Source organism: Aotus nancymaae, unplaced genomic scaffold, assembly GCF_030222135.1.
Source record: "Aotus nancymaae isolate 86718 unplaced genomic scaffold, 86718_ANA_hifiasm-v0.15.2.pri h1tg000016l, whole genome shotgun sequence".
NCBI lineage: Eukaryota > Metazoa > Chordata > Mammalia > Primates > Aotidae > Aotus > Aotus nancymaae.
The window spans coordinates 56,403,953-56,427,205 of record NW_026988428.1 but is presented as its reverse complement, the minus strand read 5'-3'; the positions used below and the strand labels follow the sequence as shown (position 1 = coordinate 56,427,205).

At 38.7% G+C, this 23,253-nt stretch overlaps 1 protein-coding gene and 1 non-coding gene across 2 annotated transcripts in view; one reads left to right on the top strand and one right to left on the bottom strand.

The window, feature by feature from the left end:
• Positions 1-22,389, bottom strand: part of IRAG2 (inositol 1,4,5-triphosphate receptor associated 2) — a 112,368-nt gene extending 89,979 nt beyond the window's left edge. The window contains exons 1-7 of the mRNA XM_021666849.2: positions 22,276-22,389; positions 13,548-13,728; positions 10,090-10,166; positions 9,917-9,995; positions 8,034-8,192; positions 4,446-4,563; positions 1,424-1,474 (exon numbers count right to left, since the gene is read on the bottom strand). Coding sequence (XP_021522524.2) covers positions 1,424-1,474; positions 4,446-4,563; positions 8,034-8,192; positions 9,917-9,995; positions 10,090-10,166; positions 13,548-13,639 — 576 coding nt within the window. The 5' untranslated portion in view covers positions 13,640-13,728; positions 22,276-22,389. The remainder of the gene's footprint in view (positions 1-1,423; positions 1,475-4,445; positions 4,564-8,033; positions 8,193-9,916; positions 9,996-10,089; positions 10,167-13,547; positions 13,729-22,275) is intronic.
• LOC135275451 (U6 spliceosomal RNA) lies at positions 19,744-19,850 on the top strand. The gene has a single exon (XR_010343084.1). It is a non-coding gene; the product is annotated as a U6 spliceosomal RNA (small nuclear RNA).
• Positions 22,390-23,253: the final 864 nt, after the last annotated feature.

The window sequence follows — 23,253 nt, the reverse complement described above, 5'->3', positions numbered from 1 at the left end:
TTTGAGCTTACTATTTCTTCTGCCTGGAAGACTCTTTCACAGATAAACCTCCTTTCCCAGTTTTGAATCAAAAGATTAGCTTTATAAGGCTGATTTTCCTAACCACCCTAGTTTAAATTGCACTTCTCTCTGCCTCAATTCTGTGTTCTGCTTTTCTTTTCTCCATAGGTCTTATTACCATCTAACATACTAGTCCCACATGAGCTATTTTGCTAAGCTCATATATTCAGCACTCAGATTAGCTGTGAGGTCTTCCAATGCGTATGTGTTGAATGAACAAAATGAATGAATAAAAGTGATTCACTACTCAAACCACTGTGATGTTACTCTTCACAACGTGTCAGATTTTTCCCTCCCAAAGGAATCTTAGCTAGTTGCAACACTTATATTCATTTTTCTAATGTAAGTCAATAATTGCAATGCTATTTCATGATGAAGAGCTTTAAATCTTCCTTTATCTCAAGTCTTAAATAGTTTGATACAATTCTTTGATGCTTGTCAGTCATTTAAATAAGAGAAGACAAATATTTTACATTAGAAGTTTAATTTTAAAGCACTAGTTTCACAAAAGCCTGGCCTTGAGGCTATAATAGCTCTGAATCTGATGTAGCTTTCTTTCCAACCTTTAATTGTTCCTTTCCAATCCACTATAAAATTTAAAAATACCCACTTGGCCCACATTTTGAATAACTCTCTACACCATGCAGCACAGCTTTATAAATACTTCTGATAGCCTTATATAAAAGCAAAATTTAAAAACTGGCATGCTACTTGATATTAAAATGATATCTATTATACAAGATAGAATTTTCCCTGCAAAACAATAACTTACTAGTAGCTTGTTCTGTTCTTTCAAAGCTTCAATTTTGTTGCTTTAAAAAAATTATCATCTTTTTCTTGGAGATTATACTATTTCCTAATATTTATAAGGTACATTGTGGTTTACCAAACAGCTTCACATGAATTATCTTAGTTAAGCTCAAAAATAACTCCATGGAATAGATACTGTTAGCCCAGAAAAGATAAATGGTTTTTCCAAGGTCATTTTTTCAGTGAATTTAAGATCTGAATCTTAAACTCAAGATTTTGTCACTCTGTTCAATAGAATTATAATGGAAAATTATTAGATAACATCCACAGCTTCCTTCTTGATTTACGTATTTTTTAGATGGGTTCATTGTATTTCATCTTAAATTTGAATTTCTTAAATCCCATTTCTTCCAAGAATAATTGCAAAAGCAATAGTTCCTCTGTTCGGACATGAAAATCCCATCCACTCCTCTTCACTTGTAATCTGACAAATCAACCTGCTCTCTGGCCAAAGGAGCCTGACTATCCACATGATTTTTATTTAACCCACAGTCATAACCCGTGATATGATATGCATGTTTGTCTATGCCAGTGTTTAATGATTCTGACATACCTCTTCCTGCAGAATCCGAATCTTAAGAATCAGAGCCCGGTTTTCTGTCTCCTAATTCATTGTGAGAAAAATAAGTAAAACGTATTTAAGATGTTTATGAAAATACCACGTTTACCTCCAAGCTATTGACATTCTTTCTTTTTACCAACTTTAAATGTTTCATTCACTTACCACAAATGAGCCTACTCTGAAAATATTTTCAGTGTGGGCTTAAGCTTTGGCTTACAGGTTCTTGGGGATCTAAGTTAAGTCATTCTCCTCCTGAACTCAGTGTAACTAATGGTTATTAGGGAGGAAAAGACAAAAACCAAAAAAGCAACAACCTGGCTTCCTTCCCTGCTACTTCATTTATGACAGGTAGTTGCAAACTCAGCTATTTAAATAGCACCTTGAAATCACAGAGCTCTGGCTTTCTATTTGAAGCTGTGGATATTCTCAGATTCAATATCATCACAACATGTGAGCATCAAAAACTGTTTTATAATTAACAGCCTCAAATTCAGAACCATCAGAAAAAAAATTAATATATTTCAGGACAGGATATTTGCCAAAATGTTAACAGTAAATTTCATGGGTAGGTTAAGAATTTTGTGAAACTTTTTATTTGTTAATATGCATTTCTTTATTCTTATAAAGTAAATAGGCACTACCTTTATAATATAAAAATGAAAGAAAAAGATATCTCAAGCTAGGATTTCATCAACACAATAATAAACACCTGCTCCCCCTCCACATACTTAAAATCAGAATACCCGAGTTCAATTCTGGCCCTACCATTTTTTAAAAATTGACAGATAAATAACATCATATGCTTTTATCATGTATAACATGATGTTCTGAAGTACATATGCACCATAAAAAGTTAATTTGGCTCTAGCATTTATTAGACACTTGACTTTGAACAATTAAAAACTTTCTCGAACTTTATTGCTCTATTAAATGTTTTAACCTATAAAAATATAGCAACTTCTGTTTCCACCTTACAGATTTTCTGTTATTACCTATGAGATGAAGTATTAACTAAATCTTTTGAAATTATAAAGCACTACAAAATGCAAATGATTAGGATTCTGTGTCTAGGACTCTGCACTTTACTTTTATTTATTTTTTTATTTATTTTTTTATTTTTTTTTTTTTTTTTGAGACCAAGTCTCACTGTAACCCATGGTGGAATGCAGTGGTGCAGTCTCGGCTCCCTGCAGCCTCTGGCTCCTAGGTTCAAGCAATCCTCCCACCTCAGCCTCCCAAGTAGCTGGGATTACAAGTGGGTGCCACCACACCCAACTAATTGTTTTATTTTTAGTAGAGACAGGGTTTCACCATATTGGCCAGGCTGGTCTCAAACTCCTGACCTCAAGTGAACCCACCTGCCTCAGCCTCCCAAAGTGCTGGGATTGCATACATGAGCCACTGTGCAGGCCAACATTCTGCACTTTAATCAATAGCAATTTAACATTACCAGTTCCTAAGAGGAAAGAAATGCACATTGAATGCTTTACATGTGCTAGCACATTTATCTCTCCCAGCCCTAGGGTAGGTAGTATTGTTATCTGCATTTTATCTAGGAGGACCCAGGGGCTTAGAGTGATTATGTGGCAGGGCTAAAGTCACACAGCCCTTGGAGCCAGAACTTGAAGGCAGGTAGTCTCACTCCCAAGCATGGGCTCTTGCTCAGTTCTCTCCATTGCCTTCAGTTAGCTCTTCAGTGGTCTTAGATTGAGTCTTTCCTATAATGCATCCATGGAGACTTGCAGGGTCACAAAAGACCTGGCATTCAATGGTCTAGTCTTCACATTTTACTACTACTGAGGCAAGAGCTAAGCTAAACGAAGCTGTTTTGTTTGTGGGAGGTCATAAGGGCACAGGCCTGGAAACAAGTCTCTCCATAATTTAGAGACTCCTGAAACAAATTAGTCGGAATGACTTTCAGCCACTCCTTAACATAGTTAACAATGCTAGAATACTGCTGGAATCTATCAGGATTTTGAAGATTATTACTAATGCTCTAGACAACAGTTGAACCTTCTCAATAAAAATGATCACTTCTCTGGCACCTGAATTAAAGTTTAGTCTAAATGACTCTTTTGCTCTGAAATTATTTAGCATAAGGAATGATTTATGGGGCTTCTCTGTAACCTGTAAGTACTGAGAGAACGGATTTTATTTTAACCTAAGAAAAAAGGTTAAAGTGCTAGGTGCAATGGCTCACGCCTGTAATCCCAGCACTTTGGGAGGCCAAGGCAGGGAGATAACAAGGTCAAAAGATGAAGACCATCCTGGTCAACATGGTAAAACCCCATCTCTACTAAAAATACAAAAAAAATTAGCTGGGCATGATGGTGTGTGCCTGTAGTCCCAGCTACTTGGGAGGGTGAGGCAGGAGAATCGCTTGAACCTAGGAGGCAGAAGTTACAGTGAGCCAAGATCATGCCACTGCACTCCAGCCTGGTGACAGAGCAAGACTCTGTCTCAAAAAAAAAAAAAAAAAATCAAAAAAAGGTGAAAGTCTCACAGATAATTTTTTTAAATTCAAGTGGTTTTAGTATCAGATATTTTTGAATTCTATCAACTTTAGGAGGCATTCCAGATATTTTCTGGATTTTCACAAACTATTGTGAAAGTGACTGAAAAACGTAAAAAATTTAAATCTTGATTGAAAAGGAGGCCAAGCACAGTGGGTCATGCCGATAATCCCAACACTTTGGGAGGCTAAAGTGGGAGGATTGCTTGAGTCTGGGAGGTCAAGGCTGAAATAAGGCATGATCCTGCCACTGCAGTGCAACAGAGCAAGATCCTGTCTCAAAAAAAAAAAAAAAAGGTAAAGAAACAAAAGAAAAGTAAAAGGAAGAAAAGGAAAACACAGATTTAAGAAAAAATCCTATCTGCCTTTACTTTTCTAAAGTGTTACCAATTCATTCATCAGCCTATTGACTTCTGATATTTGCTGTAAGATAAGTCCTCTTACAGATTTCAGTTATGTAAACCGTATGTCAAATTCAAAGTACCATAATAGATGACTTACTAATTGTTTGCTCTGGGCTACAATCATGCTCTTCTGCTCTTCTGAAGCATTCATACTAAGTTTCAGTTCCTCCAGTTCTTCTTTTAACAGATTTGTTCTCATAATAGCCTGGTGGGCACTGTGGGGGTGGGGGAGAAGGCCATGAGCAAAACCTCAATATAACCGTCAAAGATACTAAGAACAGCCAAGGACTATTTTGGACCCAAGTTGAAAACCACTAAAGGCTTAAACCAGATGTCCACAATAGTAAAAATATACCCATGATCTTTCAGTCCTTGGAAAAGGAAGGAATTTGGAGAAAGTGGGGAGTGGGGAATGGAGACTAGAGGGAAAACAGACAAATATATTCCTGAAGCTAAGATTTAGAGGATCCCTTTAAAAATCCATCACTGGCTGAATCAACTGGTTCTTTCTCCCTACTAAGAAGATGTAATGTTAGTTGATGCAGTTCCGTAAGTATTTATTGAATAATACCTAATGTTCTAGGTGCTCTACAATGCAGGCTACAATGGTGAACAAAAGGGACATGGTCCTTGCTTTTATAGAGCTTACATACTACAGAGGGAGATGACAACTAAACAAAGAAATAATTACCAAGTCTCTATATGACATATTCTTTAAAGAAGTTTATCATACTGTTGATTATAACAGGGCATTGGAAGAAAACCTAAACATCCACCAATAGGGAACTGATTAAATGAATTATGGTAATCCATACCATGAAATTAACTATCTGTAGCTCCCATTAGATTATAGACCATTTTAGGAACAAAGGCTTCAAGGCAGATAAAATTTTCTCCTTACTAAGAAATTACATTGATCATTCAACAAATACTAGTTGGGCACTGAAACTGCCCCAGGCACCGAACCTGCCCCAGGCACCATACTAGGCATTGAAGAAGGCAAAAATGACTGAATCCAGAGAACTGTACTCACCTGGAGTTTATAGCCTAGTGGGATAAATAGACAATCATAATGACAACACAGTATACTAAGAATCAAAAGAGATAAGGGTTTTTGGCTTGTAGGCAACTGGAAGGAAGGTAGTGCTGTTCTACAGTAGATATTCTACTAAGCATTAGGCTAAACAGGATGAATTTGACATAGTTCCTCCCATCAAGGAGGTCACAGGGATATGAACAAGAGGCAGGGAAATACTAGGTAGAAAAGGGCAGGGTCCCTGGCAAGGGTTCCACCCTCAAGCCTGGACCCACGGCCCTAAATAAGAACTTCACATCCCCGTTTTCCCACCTGAATGTTGCCTTTTGGCCTGCTGCACCCCCTATCCTGTGCTTGTAAAAACCCCAAACTCCACTGGCAGAGGAGCAGAACAATGTGGCAGAGAAGGAGAGAAGAGAAAAAGCTCTGAACATCATGAGAAGAAGAGGCAGCTGAACATCAGAGACTAAGGTCAGAGAGGAGTTTGGCTGGGACAGCTGAACTCCAGGGGAAGATTATCTTTCTACTCCATCCGCTTTACAGCTTCCCATCCCACTGAGAGCCACTTCCACCACTTGATACAATCTCCACATTCACCATCCTTCAAGTCCATGTGACCTGATTCTTCCTGGAGTCTGGACAAGAACCCGGGTACCAAGAGGGCAGGGTATAAAAGGTTGTCACCCTGACCCTCCACTGAGCTGGTTTAACACTTGGCCATCCATAGATGGCAAATGCTAAAAGAGCATTGCTTGTAACACATGCCCTCTGGGGCTCCAGAGGTTGTGGGCAACCCCTAGATGCTGACACAGGCTGGTACAGGGTTTGCTCTTGCTGGCACCCAAAGGCACTCATCCAGCTCCTACACCTGCTTACCTGCATGCTCTCCCTCCTGCCAGGGGTTTGAGCATGGCAGTTGAGGAAACAAGATACCCCTGTTGCAAGTCCTAGGAGGGGTTCAAGGGAACTCTTCTGCCTCAACAGTTAATACAGAAGCCAAATTACACTATGATGGGACAACTGTACAATATCAAAAATAGGTGTGGGAACCCAAAGGAAACAGAGACTTCAGAAAGGATTAGGGGAAGGAGAAAAGAGAAAGACACATGGCTTAATTTTGTTGACAGTGGCATTCTGACTGCCCATCTGTATTCTTCAGCCCTTCTGTCCATTATGTGAGTTACTTAATTCCTTTCTGACATGACTGCTCATTTAACTAGAGTTAGATTCCAGTGCTTGCAACCAAAAATCCCGACCAATATATTCATCCAAAGCAGTTTTGTTAAATAAACTTTGAATTTTTGTATTTCAGTTAAATAATAAGCCAACTGTGAAATGAAAAGGACTTGAGGTAAACAATTCTTTTAAAGATTAAAGAGACTGGACTGAACAAGGTCAAAGATTTTGAGGATGAGAATGCTATAGTGAAACATGTGGCTGGGCATGAGGTCTCACTCCTGTAATCCCAGCATTTTGGGAGGCTGACATGAGCAGATTACTTGAGACCAGGAGTTCAAGACCAACCTAGGAAACACGGCGAGATCTTGTCCCTAGAAAAACACAAAAATTAGCCAGGCATGGTGGCGTGCTCCAGTAGTCCCAGCTACTTGGGACAGTGAGGCCAGAAGGTCACTTGAGCCCAGGAGACGGAGGTTGCATGCAGTGAGCGGTGATCATGCCACTGCACTCCAGCCTGGATGACAAAGTGAGACTCTGTCTCAAAAAAGAAGGAAAAGAAAGGAAAGAAGAAAGGAAGAAAGAAATAAAGAGAGAAACAAATCCACTCAAAAACTCATGCACAAATGTTCATAGCAGCATTATTTCTAATAGCCAAAAAGTAGAAACACCCCAAATGTCCATCATCTGAAGAAAAGATAAACAAAATCTGATATATCTATACAATGGAATATTATTCAGCCATGAAAAGAAATGACGTAGCAATACATGCTACAACATGGATGAACCTTAAAAACATTATACTTAGTGAAATAAGCCATACAAGAAGGGTCACGTTTTGTATGATTCACTTTATATGTAATGTCTAGAATAGGCTAATCTGTAGAGACAGAAAGTAGAATAGAGGTTGCCAGAGGCTAAGGAGAGAGTAAATGGAGAGTGACTGCTAAGAAGTATGGAGTTTCTTTTTGGAGTGATGAAAATATCCTGGAATTGGTAATGGTGATGATTGCACAACCTTGAGAATATTCTCAATTTTTTTTGTTTTTTTGTTTTTTGAGACAGAGTCTTGCTGTCTGAAGTGCAGTGGCATGATCTTGGCTCACTGCAACCTCTGCCTCCTGGGTTTAAGAGATTCTTTTGCCTCAGCCTCCAGAGTAGCTGGAATTACAGGCTCGTGCCACCATGCTCAGCTAATTTTTGTGTTTTCAGTAGAGATGGGGTTTCACCATGTTGGCCAGGCTGGTCTCAAACTCCTGACCTCAAGTGATCCACTTGCCTCAGTCTCCCAAAGTGCTGAGATTATAGGCATGAGCCACCATGCCCAGTCAGAGAATATACTCTAAAAACACTGTATTGTATACTTTAAGAGAACGAATTTTATGCTATATGAATCTCAATTTTAAAGAGGTTTTTTTAAAAAAGAAAAAAGAACTGAAAGTTCCCAGCACACTGGACCCCACTGTGGCTCACCTTTTTACCTGACGGCGCAGTTCGGTACAGTCCTCTGATAACTGGCTGTTCGTTTCTTCCAAGGTTTCTAAAGCCAATTTAAACTTATTATTTTCCTCTTCCAGTTTTTGCTTGTTGAAATGGAGGTCTGCTACATAGGCAATCAAATCAGACACCTCTCTGCAAGTGAAAGAATAGATGAGAATAACCTTCACATCACTAATTCCTTCTAAAAAAAATAAGGTATAAGGTTAAACAAACCAGACTTAAATATTCTGGTGAGTATTTTTTTTTACTTTACCCTCATCTGTCATCATAAACATATTCATATAATAAATAGCTATTCAAATGTTTATTATAATAGCATCAAAGATGTTTTCCAAAATTTCCAAGTAGCCATCATTTGCCAGTTGTAAAATCAACTTCTACAGTTTTTGTTGATTCTTTTCTACTTCACTCTCAACATTTGTCTTCTAAACTGAAGAGTTCCTATTTCTGCCTGGAACATGAGAGATCCTGAAATAAATGGACACAATTTTTTTTTCATTTTTTGAGACAGTCTCGCTCTGTTGTCCAGGCTGGAGAGCAGTGGCACAATCCTCTGCCTTCCAGATTCAGGCAACTCTCCTGCCTCAGCCTCCAGAGTAGCTGGGACTACAGGCATGTGTCACTACACCTGGCTAATGTTTGTATTTTTAGTAGAGGTGGGGTTCCACCATGTTGGTCAGGCTGGTCTTGAACTCCTGACCTTAAGTGATCTACCTGCTTCAGCCTCCCAAAGTGCTGGGATTACAGGTATGAGCCATCATGCCCAGCCTATATTCTTTCAGTCAAGGGATCTGAGCAGGTTTACCTTGGAAACAAATCCTAGAGTCTTATCATTGTAGTCTGTGGCTCACAATTCAGTATTCATCTTTCCTAATGTTATGTATAGCTTGCCAATGTTTATGAGCATCATTTGCCATGACATCAGTTCATAAATCCTAATTTAAGAGTCTGGACTGTGTGTTTCATGGAGTCCCAGGCCTCCTTTTCTTTTTTGCTATCTCATCCCAGGGCCTAACTGAGATTGAGAACATAGTTCCCACTTCACTTTTCTTTTCTTTTCTTTCTTTTTTTTTTTTTTTTTGAGATGGAGTCTCGCTCTGTCACCAGGCTGCAGTGCAATGGTGCCATCTCATCTCACTGCAACCTCCACCTTCCAGGTTCAAGCCATTCTCATGCCTCAGCCTCCTGAGTAGCTGAGACTGCAGGCATGGGCCACCACGCCCAGCTAATTTTTGTATTTTTAGTAGAGATGGGGTTTCACCATGTAAGCCAGGCTGGTCTCAACTCCGGACCAGCTACAAGTGATCCACCCGCCTCGGCCTCCCAAAGGGCTGGGATTACAGGCATGAGCCACCGTGCCCAGCCCACTCCACTTTTCATAGATAAACCTGAAGTGGCAAAGATAAAATAAGGGAGAGGCAGAATCACTCTCCTTAATATCTAAAACTTACACAAGTCATGGAAAACAGCTTTTCCCATTTATGCCTAAAAGATTCTACTAAAGAAGTGCTTTAAAATAATCTCCAAAAGAGCTTAAGGTCAATATCATAACTGGACTTCAAGAGGAACTTTTTTCCTACAGAAAACACATGAAGTTAATGAAGGAGAAGCATTTCACGAGAAAGCAAGTGATTTTGGATTTACTAGTCATATGAGAATTTCTGTTCCTAGTGAAACTCTTTCTAATACAGGCAGTATTAGAATCAGGTTAAGAATTTAAAATCAATTATGTTAGCTCTACTGCAATAAAAAAACAAAGTGACTTTATCATAACTGAAATATGTAGATTTATGCAATAAACAAGAAAAATGAAGTTGAAACACATGCAAAAGTATCACAGAGTAAACAAGGCTTACAAGACTCCTTTAGCTGTATCTCCACCAAAAGCCTCGAAACTCCCCGACGTAGAATCTGTTACATCTGTGCTCATCTTTACTGAAATACATACAAGAGTTTTATGAGGAAAAAAAATCATTTTCTCCAATACATAAGGAAATGGCAGAACAATCATGAAGAAACACATACATACTTGTTCCATCTGATATTATATCCTGTTCAAAAGCAGAATCATCAATGGTGCCGGTTAATCTATGATTCACTCCATTCCTGTAGCCAAAAAAGCAAAACCAGTGAGCTAGGACGATTTGCCAGACCACAGTTTTGTTTTGTTTTGTTTTTGTTTGTTTTGTTTTTTAGATTTATGCTCTGTACTTTCCTTTTTAGGTATTTTTTTCTGAGTTAAAATATACATATATATATATTCATTCAACAACTATTTGGAGCCCAATACTATGCTAGGTACTTAGAGTGCTAGAAAAGAATTTGTGTTACTAGTGAAACTGTTTCTGATGTAGGTGGTCACTTTAGGCATTACCTCTGCCATCCATAAACTTTTACCTGATGTAAAAAAGAAAACACATAGGCAGTATATGATTAGCAGATGTGGGGTCTTGCTGGATTAGGAAGTAGACATAGGATGGAGTGGTAAGTGGAGACTGTAAGATCATGGGCCTTAAGGGATTGTGAAGGAAATACGGGAACAACGAATACTTTGGGATACGTTGACAGGGATAAATTTTCCCTTTCTCTTGGAGAACCAAATAGTACCTGGACTAATTTTACTTTGGACATTTTACTCCTGAAATCTGGGAAGTCCTGTGTACAGGCTGTGCAGCACACACACTCTAGCTTGAATTGCAAAATAAAAACATTGACATTTCAACCATTTCTTTTCAGAGTCTTTAAAATTTAAGTTTGGTTACTTAACCTAAGCACCAAATTCTCAAGCTTCTCTCTGGAGCAGCCACAAGATTCCACAAATATATGTTTACATCTCATTGTCTGTCATTGTGAGATGTCTGTCACAAGTTGGGGGAACAAAAAAACTCACATAGTGTCCTGAGTATTGCTGTGTTCATACCCACCCCCATTTCTGAGTTTCTGCTCTTATCTTCTGTATTCCACCTCCCATGTTTTTTCCTTTATATTTATTATAAATGTTTTTCTTTTGTCTTCATGCTGTTTTGTAATTATTAACATTTTTATTATACAATCAAACTTGCATGTTTTGGAAATATTAAATTCATAAGAAAACAAAAAATTAAAACCATTATGTAAAAATAATCACTTTGGCATAAATTCTTTCCAACTTTTTCCTATGCATATTTTTTTTCCAAAAATGGGATTATACTGCATGTACAGATTTATGACCTATTTATTTCAAATAATTACATATGAATTTCTTTTATCAAATATTATTACCTTGAATGACTAGGATTCCAGTGTATGAAAGTAATATAATTTATTTGTCCAACTGTCTCTTGTTAAATATCGAAATTGCTTATATTTATCACTGTCATAAACTACCTTCTACCTTCTATATTGGTGTTTATAATTAATTATCTTTCTTAAAGTTACATTACCTCTCAAAGAGGTAATGTAACTTTTTTTTTTTTTTTGGGAGAAAGGGCCTCGCTGTCTTGCCCAGGCTGAAGTGTAGTGCCTCTATCACAACCCACTGCAGCCTCAAACTCCCGGGCTCAAGCAATCCTCTCACCTCAGCCTCCCAAGTAGCCAGGACTATAGACACATACCACCATACCTGGCTAATATTTTAATTTTTTGTAGAGATAGGATCTTGCTAAGTTGCCCAGACTAGTTTCAAACTCCTGGCCTTGGCCTTCCAAAGTGCTGGGATTATAGGCATGAGCCACTACACCTGGCCATGACTGCATATTTTGAAGGGCCTGATACACATTTCTAAATTGCTCTTAAAAAAAACTATGCCAACTTGCATTACTACCAATAGTAGATGGGAGGGCTTATTTCTCCACCCTTTCCCCAGCCCACAACATGGGATAGAGTCATTTTTTAAAATCTTTGGTACTTTTTTTGTTTTGTTTTGTTTTGTTTTTTAAGATGGGGTTTCACCATATTGGTCAGGCTGGTCTTGAACTCCTGACCTCAGGTGATCCACCCACCTCAGCCTCACAAAGTGCTGGGATTACAGGCATGAGCCACCGCGCCTGGCTGCCTAAAATCTTTGTTAAACTAATGGGTAAAATGGTATATTATCTATATTTACAATTTCTGATTACACTAACATTACTTATTTCTATATATTTATCTTGCCTTCATGATTTACCTGTAATATTTCAGTTATATTTTCTTAAGTCATCTATACATCATAATCCTACCAGAAATCTGGTAAGTTTTTCCATTTCTTGCTCTTGACATTTTCTCTTTTTTTGAGTCTCACACTGTTGCCCAGGCAAGAGTGCTGTGGCACAATCTAGGCTCACTTCAACCTCCACCTCTTGTGTTCAAACAATTCTCCCGCCTCAGCCTCCCAAGTGACTGGGATCACAGGTGTGCACCACCACACCCAGCTAATTTTTGTATTTTTAGTAGAGATGGGATTTCACCATGTCAGCCCAGCTGGTCTCAAACCTCAGCTGATGGGCCTGCCTTGGCCTCCCAAAATGATGGGATTACAGGCGTGAGCCACCATGCCCCGTCAATATTTTCTTTAAGCAAATCCTAGCATGCATCAGCAGATAGCTGAAGACTTGGTGGCTGAATAGGAGGCACAGGAATTAGGCTTCCTGGCCAGGTATAGTGGGTGGCTCATGCCTGTAATCCTAGCACTTTGGGAGGCTGAGGAGGGCAGATCAGCTGAGGTCAGGAGTTCTAGACAAGCCTGGCCAACAGGATGAAATCCCATCTTTACTACAAATACAAAAATTAGCTAGGCATGGTGGCACACACCTGTGATTCCAGCTACTCTGGAGGCTGTGGCGGGAGAATTGCTTGAACCTGAGAGAGTGGTGAGATTGCACCACTGCACTCCAGCCTGGGCAACAGAGTGAAACTCCATCTCAAAAAAAAAAAAAAAAAAATGGAATTAGGCTTTCTGTGGAAGAAGACACACATCTCCAGCATCTGCCAAGGGCACCTGAGAAGATTGTGGGTGCCATTCTCCTCCTTTTTCTTTTTTCCTTTCTACTATTCTTTCTTTTTCCCTTTAGACTCCCTATATTCTAGGATTCCAAATTACATTCACTTACTAGCCTGTCTGGACTTAAAAGGGAGTCTATTATTAAATTTAAATACATTTGGAGATTTGAGAGTATCAATAATTCACCTGACTTGTATGTCAGCTCAGTTCTCTGTGAGAACATAACATGTGCTCCTCACTAATCACAAGAAATGAATGACAGCAGTGGTTCCAAAGCATGTCCAGTCCGTGCTCAGCATCAATATCACCGGAAACTTGTTAGAATGTAAATGATCAGGATTCACCCCAGATCTACTGAATCATGGTGGTGGGGCCTGAGCAAGAAGGTTTAACATCATTCAGGTGATTCTAATGCATGCTAAAGCACTGGACAACAGTATTTCCATCAACACAGAAAACAGTGATTAGCATAATTATAATCAATTGTTAAAATAGAACCTTAAACCGCATCCCACTAGGACTCTGATTACCATTTGTTTCTACAGTAAGCCATCCCTTCTTTCATCATAGTCTGGAAAGTTTCCAGGTCCACATGTGGGTCTCTCTTCTCAGGATCAAGCATGTTCCACAACTGCTCAAGGCTACTGTCTTCAGAACTTTGGCTAGTTGTTTGTCTCAGTAAATTGATTATTTTGGCCACTCCTACTGAGCCTTTGGAAAAAGAAGGGCAGATCAGTTTTGAAAGATGGAGAAAGTTATAATTTTAACAAGTGAAGTACTTTTCTCTTTTATGTTTCATGGATCCTAGAAACATGCCATATAACCCTGGCAGTTCTGTGAAGCTGGCATGGTATAAAGAATACTGGCCTTGGGCTAGACTCTAACGTACCTAGTGTCAAATCTTGGCTCTGAAGATTACCAGCTATATAGCTTTGGGAATATTACTTAACCTCTCTGAACCCGTTCCTTTATCTGAGATGGGGATGATGATACCCATCACACAGAACTGCGAGGTTTAAATACTGATGATATATGTAATCAATAATTTCTTGTGGGAGGTAACCAAAATGACGTTACATTTTTTTCCTTTCAGTTTTTCCTTAAAAAGCATTAAATGAAGGGAGTTTTTTCTCTGCCTTAGTTAAAATTTCAGTCTCAAGTGAAAATTTCAACTTTTGGGGGATGGAGGAGGCATTCTTAGACAGTCATCTCTAATACCACATTCAGAAAACAAAATCATCCAAACTAAGTAATTGACACACCAAGCTTTTTTAAACATAAGACTTTTCTTTTGCTCCCATCTAAGACCTGCCTTGTGCTGGCTACTTGCAAGGGAGAGGGAAAAATTAAGTAGAAGTTTGACAGAGCAGATGCCAGAGTGAAGGTTCTTCTCTGAAGAAAATATAGATAGACCATGACATCAGAAAAAAAAAACCCCCAATTAGAAGGAGGAGATACTCATAAAGGAGACTGAATAACTTCAAAGTTATTAATAACTTTGAAGTTATTTCAACTTTAACAAATCATTAGATGTGATAGTATTAGAAAGATAAATAAAATGAGTAATACAATTATTTAGAGAGTGAATCGTATTTTTTTTTTTTTTTGAGACAGAGTCTTGCTCTGTTGCTCAGCTGGAATGCTCATGGCTCACTGCAGCCTCAATCTCTTGGGCTCAAGCGATCCTCCCACTTCAGCCTCCCTAGTAGCTGGGATTATAGGCATGCGCAACCACACCCAGCTAATGTTTGTATTTTTTGTATAGATGGGATTTTGCCATGTTGCCCAGGCTGGTCTTGAACTCCTGGACTTAAGGGACCCACCTGCCTAGGCCTCCCAAAGTGCTGAGATTTACAGGTGTGAGCCACTATGCCCAACAGAGAATTGCACTTTTTTATTTGTAGAAGAACTGGGAAGCAAGCTGGAAAGCCAGCAAGAATCCATTTATCACATTTTCCTCCACTAAAACTCTAAGCCCTCTATCATATAAAAACTAGAAAGATGGCCGGACTTGGTAGCTCATGCCTGTAATCCCAGCACTTTGGGAGGCTGAGGCAGGTGGATCATGAGGTCAAGAGTTTGAGACCAGCCTGACCAACATGGAGAAATCCCATCTCTACTAAAAATACAAAAATTAGCCAGGCATGTTGGCATATACCTGTAATCCCAGCTACTCGGGAAGCTGAGGCAGGAGCATTGGTTGAACATGGGAGGCAGAGGATGCAGTAAGCTGAGATGGTGCCACCGCACTCCAGCCTAGGTGACAGAACAGACTCCATCTCAAAAAAAAAAAAAAAAAAAAAAAAACAACAACAACTAGAAAGACGTCCTGCAATGGTTAATTTTATGTGTCAACCTGAGCCACGGGGTACCTGGATATTTGGTTATACCAAATATTATTTTGGGTCTGTGAGGTTATTTTTGGATGACATTAACATTTAAATCTATAGTCTGAGTAAAGCAGATTGTCCACTTAATGCCGGTGGGCCTCATCCAGTCAGCTGAAGGCCTGAATGGAACAAAAAGGCTGACCTTCTCCCAGGTAACAGAGAACTTCTCTTGCCTGTCTACCTTCAAACTGGAACATGGATTATTTTTTCTGCTTCCATACTTGAACTGAAATGTTGGCTCTTCCTTCCCTCAAGCCTGTTGGCTTCTGGATGGGAACTACACCAGCAGCTCTCCTGGTTCTCAGGCCTGTGGACTTGGAATGGGACTAAACTGTTAGATGTCCTGAATCCCTGGCTTGCTGACATCCTGCAGATCTTGGGACTTGCCCGTCTCCATGATCACATGACCCAATTCCTTATAATAAGTCCCTTTAGCTAGCTAAATAGATAGATACAAATATATCTTCCCACCAGAGAGCCCTGGCTAATACACATCCCATTTCCCTTCAGTGAAGCTTTCTTATTTTCTTCAGAGAATTCATTTCTTAAATCCTGTCCAAGCAGAGAAGCTCTCTGGGAACAAATAATCCCCACTCATCCCAAAGAAATAAATAAGGGCACATGCAAATATTTTGCTACAAGTGTTCAATACAGTGTTTTTATATGTAAAATACTTCTTACAGTTTTGGGATTTTTTGAGAGAGTGTCTCACTCTGTTGCCCAGGCTAAAATGCAGTGGCATGATCAAGGCTTATTGCAGCCTCAGTCTTCTAGGCTCAAGGCATCCTCCCACCTCAGCCTCCTGAGTCGCTGGGATTACAGGTGTGTGCCACCATGACTAGCTAATTTAAGAAAATTTTTTTTTTTTAGAGACAGGGTCTTGCTATGTTGTCCAGGCTGGTCTTGAGTTCCTGGCCTCAGGTGATCTCCCTGCCTTGGCCTCCAAAATTGCTGGGATTACTCTCATGCCTGGTATATTATAATTTTTATAACAGAAAAAAATAATATCTAATTGAGATGGAGTGGCTAAACATGTTACATCAAAAAATGGTATAGGATATGAAGAACATTTTCTGATGTAGACAGGTACTCAATTAAATGAGGAAAAGCAGATTATAAAACAAGTTTGAAAATATTCTCACACATACTCGAGAATACATTAGCATATCATTTTTTAAAAAAAGGATGACCAAGAAAACATCTTAAACCATCTTTAGCAATTATGTTGCTCGGCTAATTTTTCTTTTATTTTGTGAAGGAGTCTCGCTTTGTCTCCCAGTCTGGAATGCAGTGCTACCATCTTGGCTCACTGCAGCCTCCACCTCTTAGGTTCAAATACTCTTTGTGCCTCACCCTCCCTATTAGCTGATATTACAAATGTGTGCCATCATGCCTGGCTATTTTTTTGTATTTTTAGTAGAGATGGGGTTTTGCCATGTTGGCTAGGCTGGTCTCAAACTCCTGGCTTCAAGTGATCCACCTACCTTGGCCTCCCAAAATGCTGGGATTACAGGCTTGAAGCATCACACCCAGCCTAAATTTTTCTATTTTTAGTAGAGACATGGTTTCATCATATTTCCTAGGGTGGTCTTGAACTGCTGGCCTCAAGTGGAACCTCCACCTCCCAAAGTGCTGGGATTACAGGTGTGAAACACCCCACCCAGTCCCAATTTATTATTTTGAAAACTGGTAGATAAAGAGAATCAATCAAGTTTTATCCTGCCTCTCCTTTAGAACACAAGACTCAGGATAGCAAAACAGTTGATAAAGCAGAGTAGAGTTTCTCATTATAGATGTGTTTCAGGTGATACACTAGGAAGGAATGATAGAATATCACCATTTTCAACATCTAATAAAAATACAAATCTAGGCCTTCATCATCAATAGCTGCCTTCTGTTGAAAACACAAAACGCCATCTATGTATTTAGGTTGATGCAAAAGTAATTGCAGTTTTTGCACTGCAATCACATTTGCACCAACCTAATAGAATTCTTACCCCACCAAAATCAAAAAACAAACAAAAACCCTCAAACTTTTATCTGATTATACTTCTAAATATAGGAGACAGAGAAACAGGTTGTATTCATACAGATACACAATCACCAAATTTCAGATTGTTGTAAACTATGAAATAAAAGAACAGGCTGGGTGCAGTGGCTCACGCCTGGAATTCCAACATTTTGGGAGGCTGAGGTGGGTGGATCACTTGAGGTCAGAGTTCAAGACCACCTGGCCAACATGATGGCCAACATGATGAAACTTCGTCTCTACTAAAAATACAAAAATTAGCTGGGTGTGGTGGCGGGCACCTGTAATCCCAGCTACTTGAGAGGCTGAGGCAGGAGAATCACTTGAACCCAGGCAGCGGAGGTTGCAGTGAGCCAAGATTGCACCACTGCACTCCGGCCTGGGTAACAAGAACGAGACTCTGTCTCAAAAACCAAACTAACTAACTAAGCAAATAAATAAATAAAAGAATGGATTTCTTTAACAGATAACAAAATGCAAAAAGCAAATGGAAAGCGAAACACAGAGATAAGGTAGACAACCAACTTCAATGAACAAACTTTTCTTGGATATTGGCTTGAACAGTAAAACATTTTTTTTTTTGAGGGGGGTCAGGAGTTGAAGAGGGATAACATGGGGAAAAATGCCAGATATAGGTGATAGGGAGGAAGGCAGCAAGCCACATTGCCATGTATGTACCTATGCAACAATCCTGTATGTTCTTCACATGTACCCCAAAACCTAAAATGCAAAAAAATATTTTTTTTAAAAAGTAAAACTCTTTTTAAACATGTATCTATCACACAAATGAGAATTTTGCCTACTAACAAGACAGTTGATAATATTAGAAAAGTATATTACTTTTAAAATCATGATAATGGCATTGTAGTTGTGTTTAAAATTAGTCAATTACTTTTTTAGAAATATGTACTGAAATATATGTGGATGAAATACTGTGATCTCTGGAATTTGCCTGAAAATCATCTGGAGTAGAGGAGAGGAAATGAGCAGGGTTAGAAATGAAACAGAATTGGTTATGACGTATACATAAAGGTTCATCATATTATCCTACTTCTGTATATGTTTTAAATGTTCTATAACAAAAAATTTTAAATTCAAATAAAACAGAACCACACTGACAGGAATTGTGGAAAGATATACAACAAATCACTAACAGTGGTTACTCAGGGAAACAGGATTACTAATTTTTGTCCTTCTTTTTGCTTGTCAGTATATTACTAATTTTATTACAATGAGCATGAATCATGTATATACTTAAAATTACTTGTAGAAAATTTTTTTTCTCTCAACTGTTAGGTTCAGGGGTATATGTGCAGGTTTGCTACATGAGTAAATTGCATGTTGCCAAAGTTTAATGTACAAATGATCCGATCATCCAGGTACTGAGCATAATACCTGATTGGTAGTTTTTCAACCCATGTCTCCCTGCTCAAGTAGTCCCCAGTAGGTATTGTTCCTGTCTTTGTTTCCATGTATATACAATGTCTAGCTTCCACTTAAAATTGAGAATATTCAGTATTTGGTTTTCTGTTCCTGCATTAGTTTGCTTAGGATAATAGCCTCCAGCTGCATACATGTTGCAACAAAGGACATTATTTGTTTCTTTTTTTGGCTGCATAGTATTCCATGGTGTGTAGGTACCACATTTGATTTATCCAGTCTTTTGTTGATGGGCATTTTCTATTGTGAATAGTGCTGCAATGAACATACCAGTGCATGTGTCTTTCAGGTAGAATGATTTATATTCCTTTGGGTACATATCTAGTAGACAGATTGCTGGCTCAGATGATAGCTCTAAATTCTTTGAGGAATCTCCACACTGCTGTCCACAGTGGCTGAACTAATTAATATTCCCACCAGCAATATGTAAGTGTTCTCTTTTCTCCATAACTTCACCGACATCTGTTGTTTTTTGACTTTTTAAGAGAAGCCATTCTGACTGGTGTAAGACAATATCTCATGCAGTTTTGATTTGCATTTCTCTAATGATTAGTAATGATGAGCATTTTTTTCATACATTTGTTGGCTGCAGTATGTCTTCTATTGAGAAATGTCTGTTCGTGTCCTTTGCCCATTTTTTAACGGGGTTGTTTTTTTTTCTGTTGAATTGTTTAAGTTTCTTATAGAGTCTGGATGTTAGACTTTTGTCAGATGATGGTTTGTGAATATCTTCTCCCTTTCTGTAGATTGTCTGTTTACTCTGTTGACAGTTTCTTTTGCTGCGCAGAAGTTCTTTAATTAGGTCCCACTTGTTAATTTTTGTTTTGTTGCAATTGCTTTTGGGAACTTATTAATAAATTCTTTGCCATGCTCACTTCGGCAGCACATATACTAAAATTGGAACAACACTGAGAAGATTAGCATGGCCCCTGCGCAAGGATGACACGAAAATTTGTGAAGCATTCCATATTTTTAAATCTCCTGAAACTGATAAGCAACTTCAGCAAAGTCTCAGCATACAAAATCAATGTGCAAAAATCACAAGCATTCCTATATACCAGTAACAGACTTAAAGAGAGCCAAATCAAGAACAACTGCCATTCACAATTGCTACAAAGAGAATAAAATACCCAGGAATACAACTAACAAAGAATGTAAAGGAACTCTTCAAAGACTACAAACCACTTCTCAACGAAATAAGAGAGGACACAAACAGATGGAGAAACATTCCACGCTAATGGTTAGGAAGAATCGATATCGTGAAAATGGCCATACTACCCAGAGTAATTTACAGATTCAATGCTATCCCCATCAAGCTACCAATGACCTTCTTCACAGAACTGGAAAAAAACACCTTAAACTTCATATGGAACCAAAAGAGAGCCTGCATAGCCAAGTCAATTCTAAGCAAAAAAAACAAAGCGGGAGGCATCACACTACCTGACTTCAAACTATATAAGGCTACAGTAATCAAAACAGCATGGTACTGGTACCAAAACAGAGATATAGACCAATGGAACAGAACAGAGGCCTCGGAGGCAACGCCACGCATCTACAACCATCTGATCTTTGACAAACCTGACAAAAACAAGCAATGGGGAAAGGATCCCCTGTTTAATAAATGGTGTTGGAAAAACTGGCTAGCCATGTGCAGAAAGCAGAAACTGGACCCTTTCCTGACACCTTACACTAAAGTTAACTCCAGATGGATTAAAGACTTAAACATAAGACCTAACACCATAAAAACTCTAGAAGAAAATCCAGGCAAAACCATTCAGGGCATAGGCATAGACAAGGACTTCATGACCAAAACACCAAAAGCATTGGCAACAAAAGGCAAAACAGACAAATGGACCTAATCAAACTCCACAGCTTCTGCACAGCAACAGAAACAGTCATTAGAGTGAATTGGCAACCAACAGAATGGGAAAAAATTTTTGCAATCTACCCATCTGACAAAGGGCTGATATCCAGAATTTACAACGAACTAAAACAGATTTACAAGAAAGAAACAAGCCCATTCTAAAGTGAGTAAAGGATAAGAAAAGACACTTTACAAAAGAAGACACATATGAGGCCAACAAACATATGAAAAAATGCTCATCATCACTGGTCATTAGAGAAATGCAAATCAAAACTACATTGAGATACCATCTCATACCAGTTAGAATGGCGATCATTAAAAAATCTGGAGACAAAAGATGCTGGAGAGGATGTGGAGAAATAGGAACACTTTTACGCTGTTGGTGGGAGTGTAAATTAGTTCAACCATTGTGGAAGACAGTGTGGCAATTCCTCAAGGACCTAGAAATAGAAATTCCATTTGATCCAGCAATCCCATTACTAGGTATATATCCAAAAGATTATAAATCGTTCTATTATAAGGACACATGCACACGAATGTTCATTGCAGCACTTTTTACAATAGCAAAGACTTGGAACCAACCCAAATGCCCATCGATGATAGACTGGACAGGGAAAATGTGGCAAGTATACACCACGGAATACTATGCAGCCATCAAAAACAATGAGTTCGTGTCCTTTGTAGGGACATGGATGAACCTGGAAACCATCATTCTCAGCAAACTGACACAAGAACAGAAAATCAAACACTACCTGTTCTTACTCATAGGCAGGTGTTGAACAATGAGAACACATGGACACAGGGAGGGGAGCATCACACACTGGGGTCTATTGGGGGGAAATAGGGGAGGGACAGCAGGGGGTGGGGAGTTGGGGAGGGATAGCATGGGGAGAAATGCCAGATATACGTGATGGAGAGGAAGGCAGCAAATCACACTGCCATGTGTGTACCTATGAAACAATCTTACATATTCTTCACATGTACCCCAAAACCTAAAATGCAATAAAAAATAAAAATAAAAATAAATAAATAAATAAATAAATTCTTTGCCAAGACCAATGTCCAGAATGGTATTTCCCAGGGTTTTTGTAGTTTTAGGTCCGGAAATTTTAAAAAGAACACATCTCAAAAACAAAAGTTAAAGAAAAACAGAAGTGAAAGTCCAAAATTACCTAAAAATTTTGAGTTAAACTTGTATAGTTTTACATATTTGAAAAGAATATTTCCTGTGGGGCATCACCTATGACATGTAAGTAGTTTCAATAAGTAAAGATGATAAGTCAGCTGATAAGCTCAAAAAGAACCATTCAAGTCACTGTGAAAATAAGCTGATGCAAAACGGGCATAGAGAAATTATAAGAAAATAACCAAGCCTTACAGAGCAAACCTTATTCCCAAATTAGGTGGCATCCATCACATGTGTAGACACAGACAGCGAGGCCCACAGACATATCATTTTCCTTTCTCTCACAACAGAAAGTTCAGATGACTTGGTAAGTCCTACCAAACAGGTGAACAGATAATTTTCAGCTTACCTTTCTGTTTTCTGTCACATGCATTAAAAATACTTGTGAGTGCCTCTTCTTCACAGGCCCTGTTGATGCTGTATCTTACATCTTCTTTACCATTATCAGCTCCTTGTTTCCATTCTATCAGAAGAAAAAGTGTGTAAATCCTGATGCTTTCTGTGCTACAATATTAATTTTCCTTTTTTGGTTTAATTTTAACAAAGAAAACCTATCATAATAAACAGACTTCCTTACATATAGGGAAATACTCCCCTATATCTAAGTATTCCCATCATGACATTCTATTTTGTTCTGGAAACAAACATAAAACAGAAAGGGAAAGAGGGATGATTCCATCCAAACTTTAATAATGCGGATTTATTTTTTTTAGTTCAGGTATTCTAAAAGTAGACATGCTTATTGCTCTATTGGAAGGACAAACATTAAAAGATGAATATTTACCATCTTCATTCAGAGATAACTTTTTTACCACTGAATCCTGAGGATCAAAACACTCCGAGCTTTGACCAAAGGTGGAATTAAAGTCAAGTGTTAAGGTACTGAAATTATTTTCACTACAATCGTTATTCAAATCCTTGTTAAAGAAAAACTCCCCTTTTCTGATCTGGGACATCAAAGATGTGCAATTCTCGTTGCTCTGTGACTTCGGCTTTGAGGCGTTTTCGGAACTTGTGAGAATAACAGAGTACGCTGCGGTCTCAGGAGAGCTGAGGTGAGAAGTGGATGGGGTTCTTGGAGACATTATTTGAGGAGATGAAATGAAGGCATCGGCTCCCTCAGAACTTGACCAATGAGAGTCAGGTGTAAGAACACAAGCAGCAGTCATTTTCCTCAGTATCTCTTCAAAATCTTTCTTGGTGTTGGTCTGTGGGCTATCAAAACTGCTAGATTGGTATTTGATAATCTGCTGAATTGGATTCGAAATCGCTTCTCTCTTGTGGATAGCTCTGATCTTTCTACAAATGCTTTCCACTGGGTTATGCC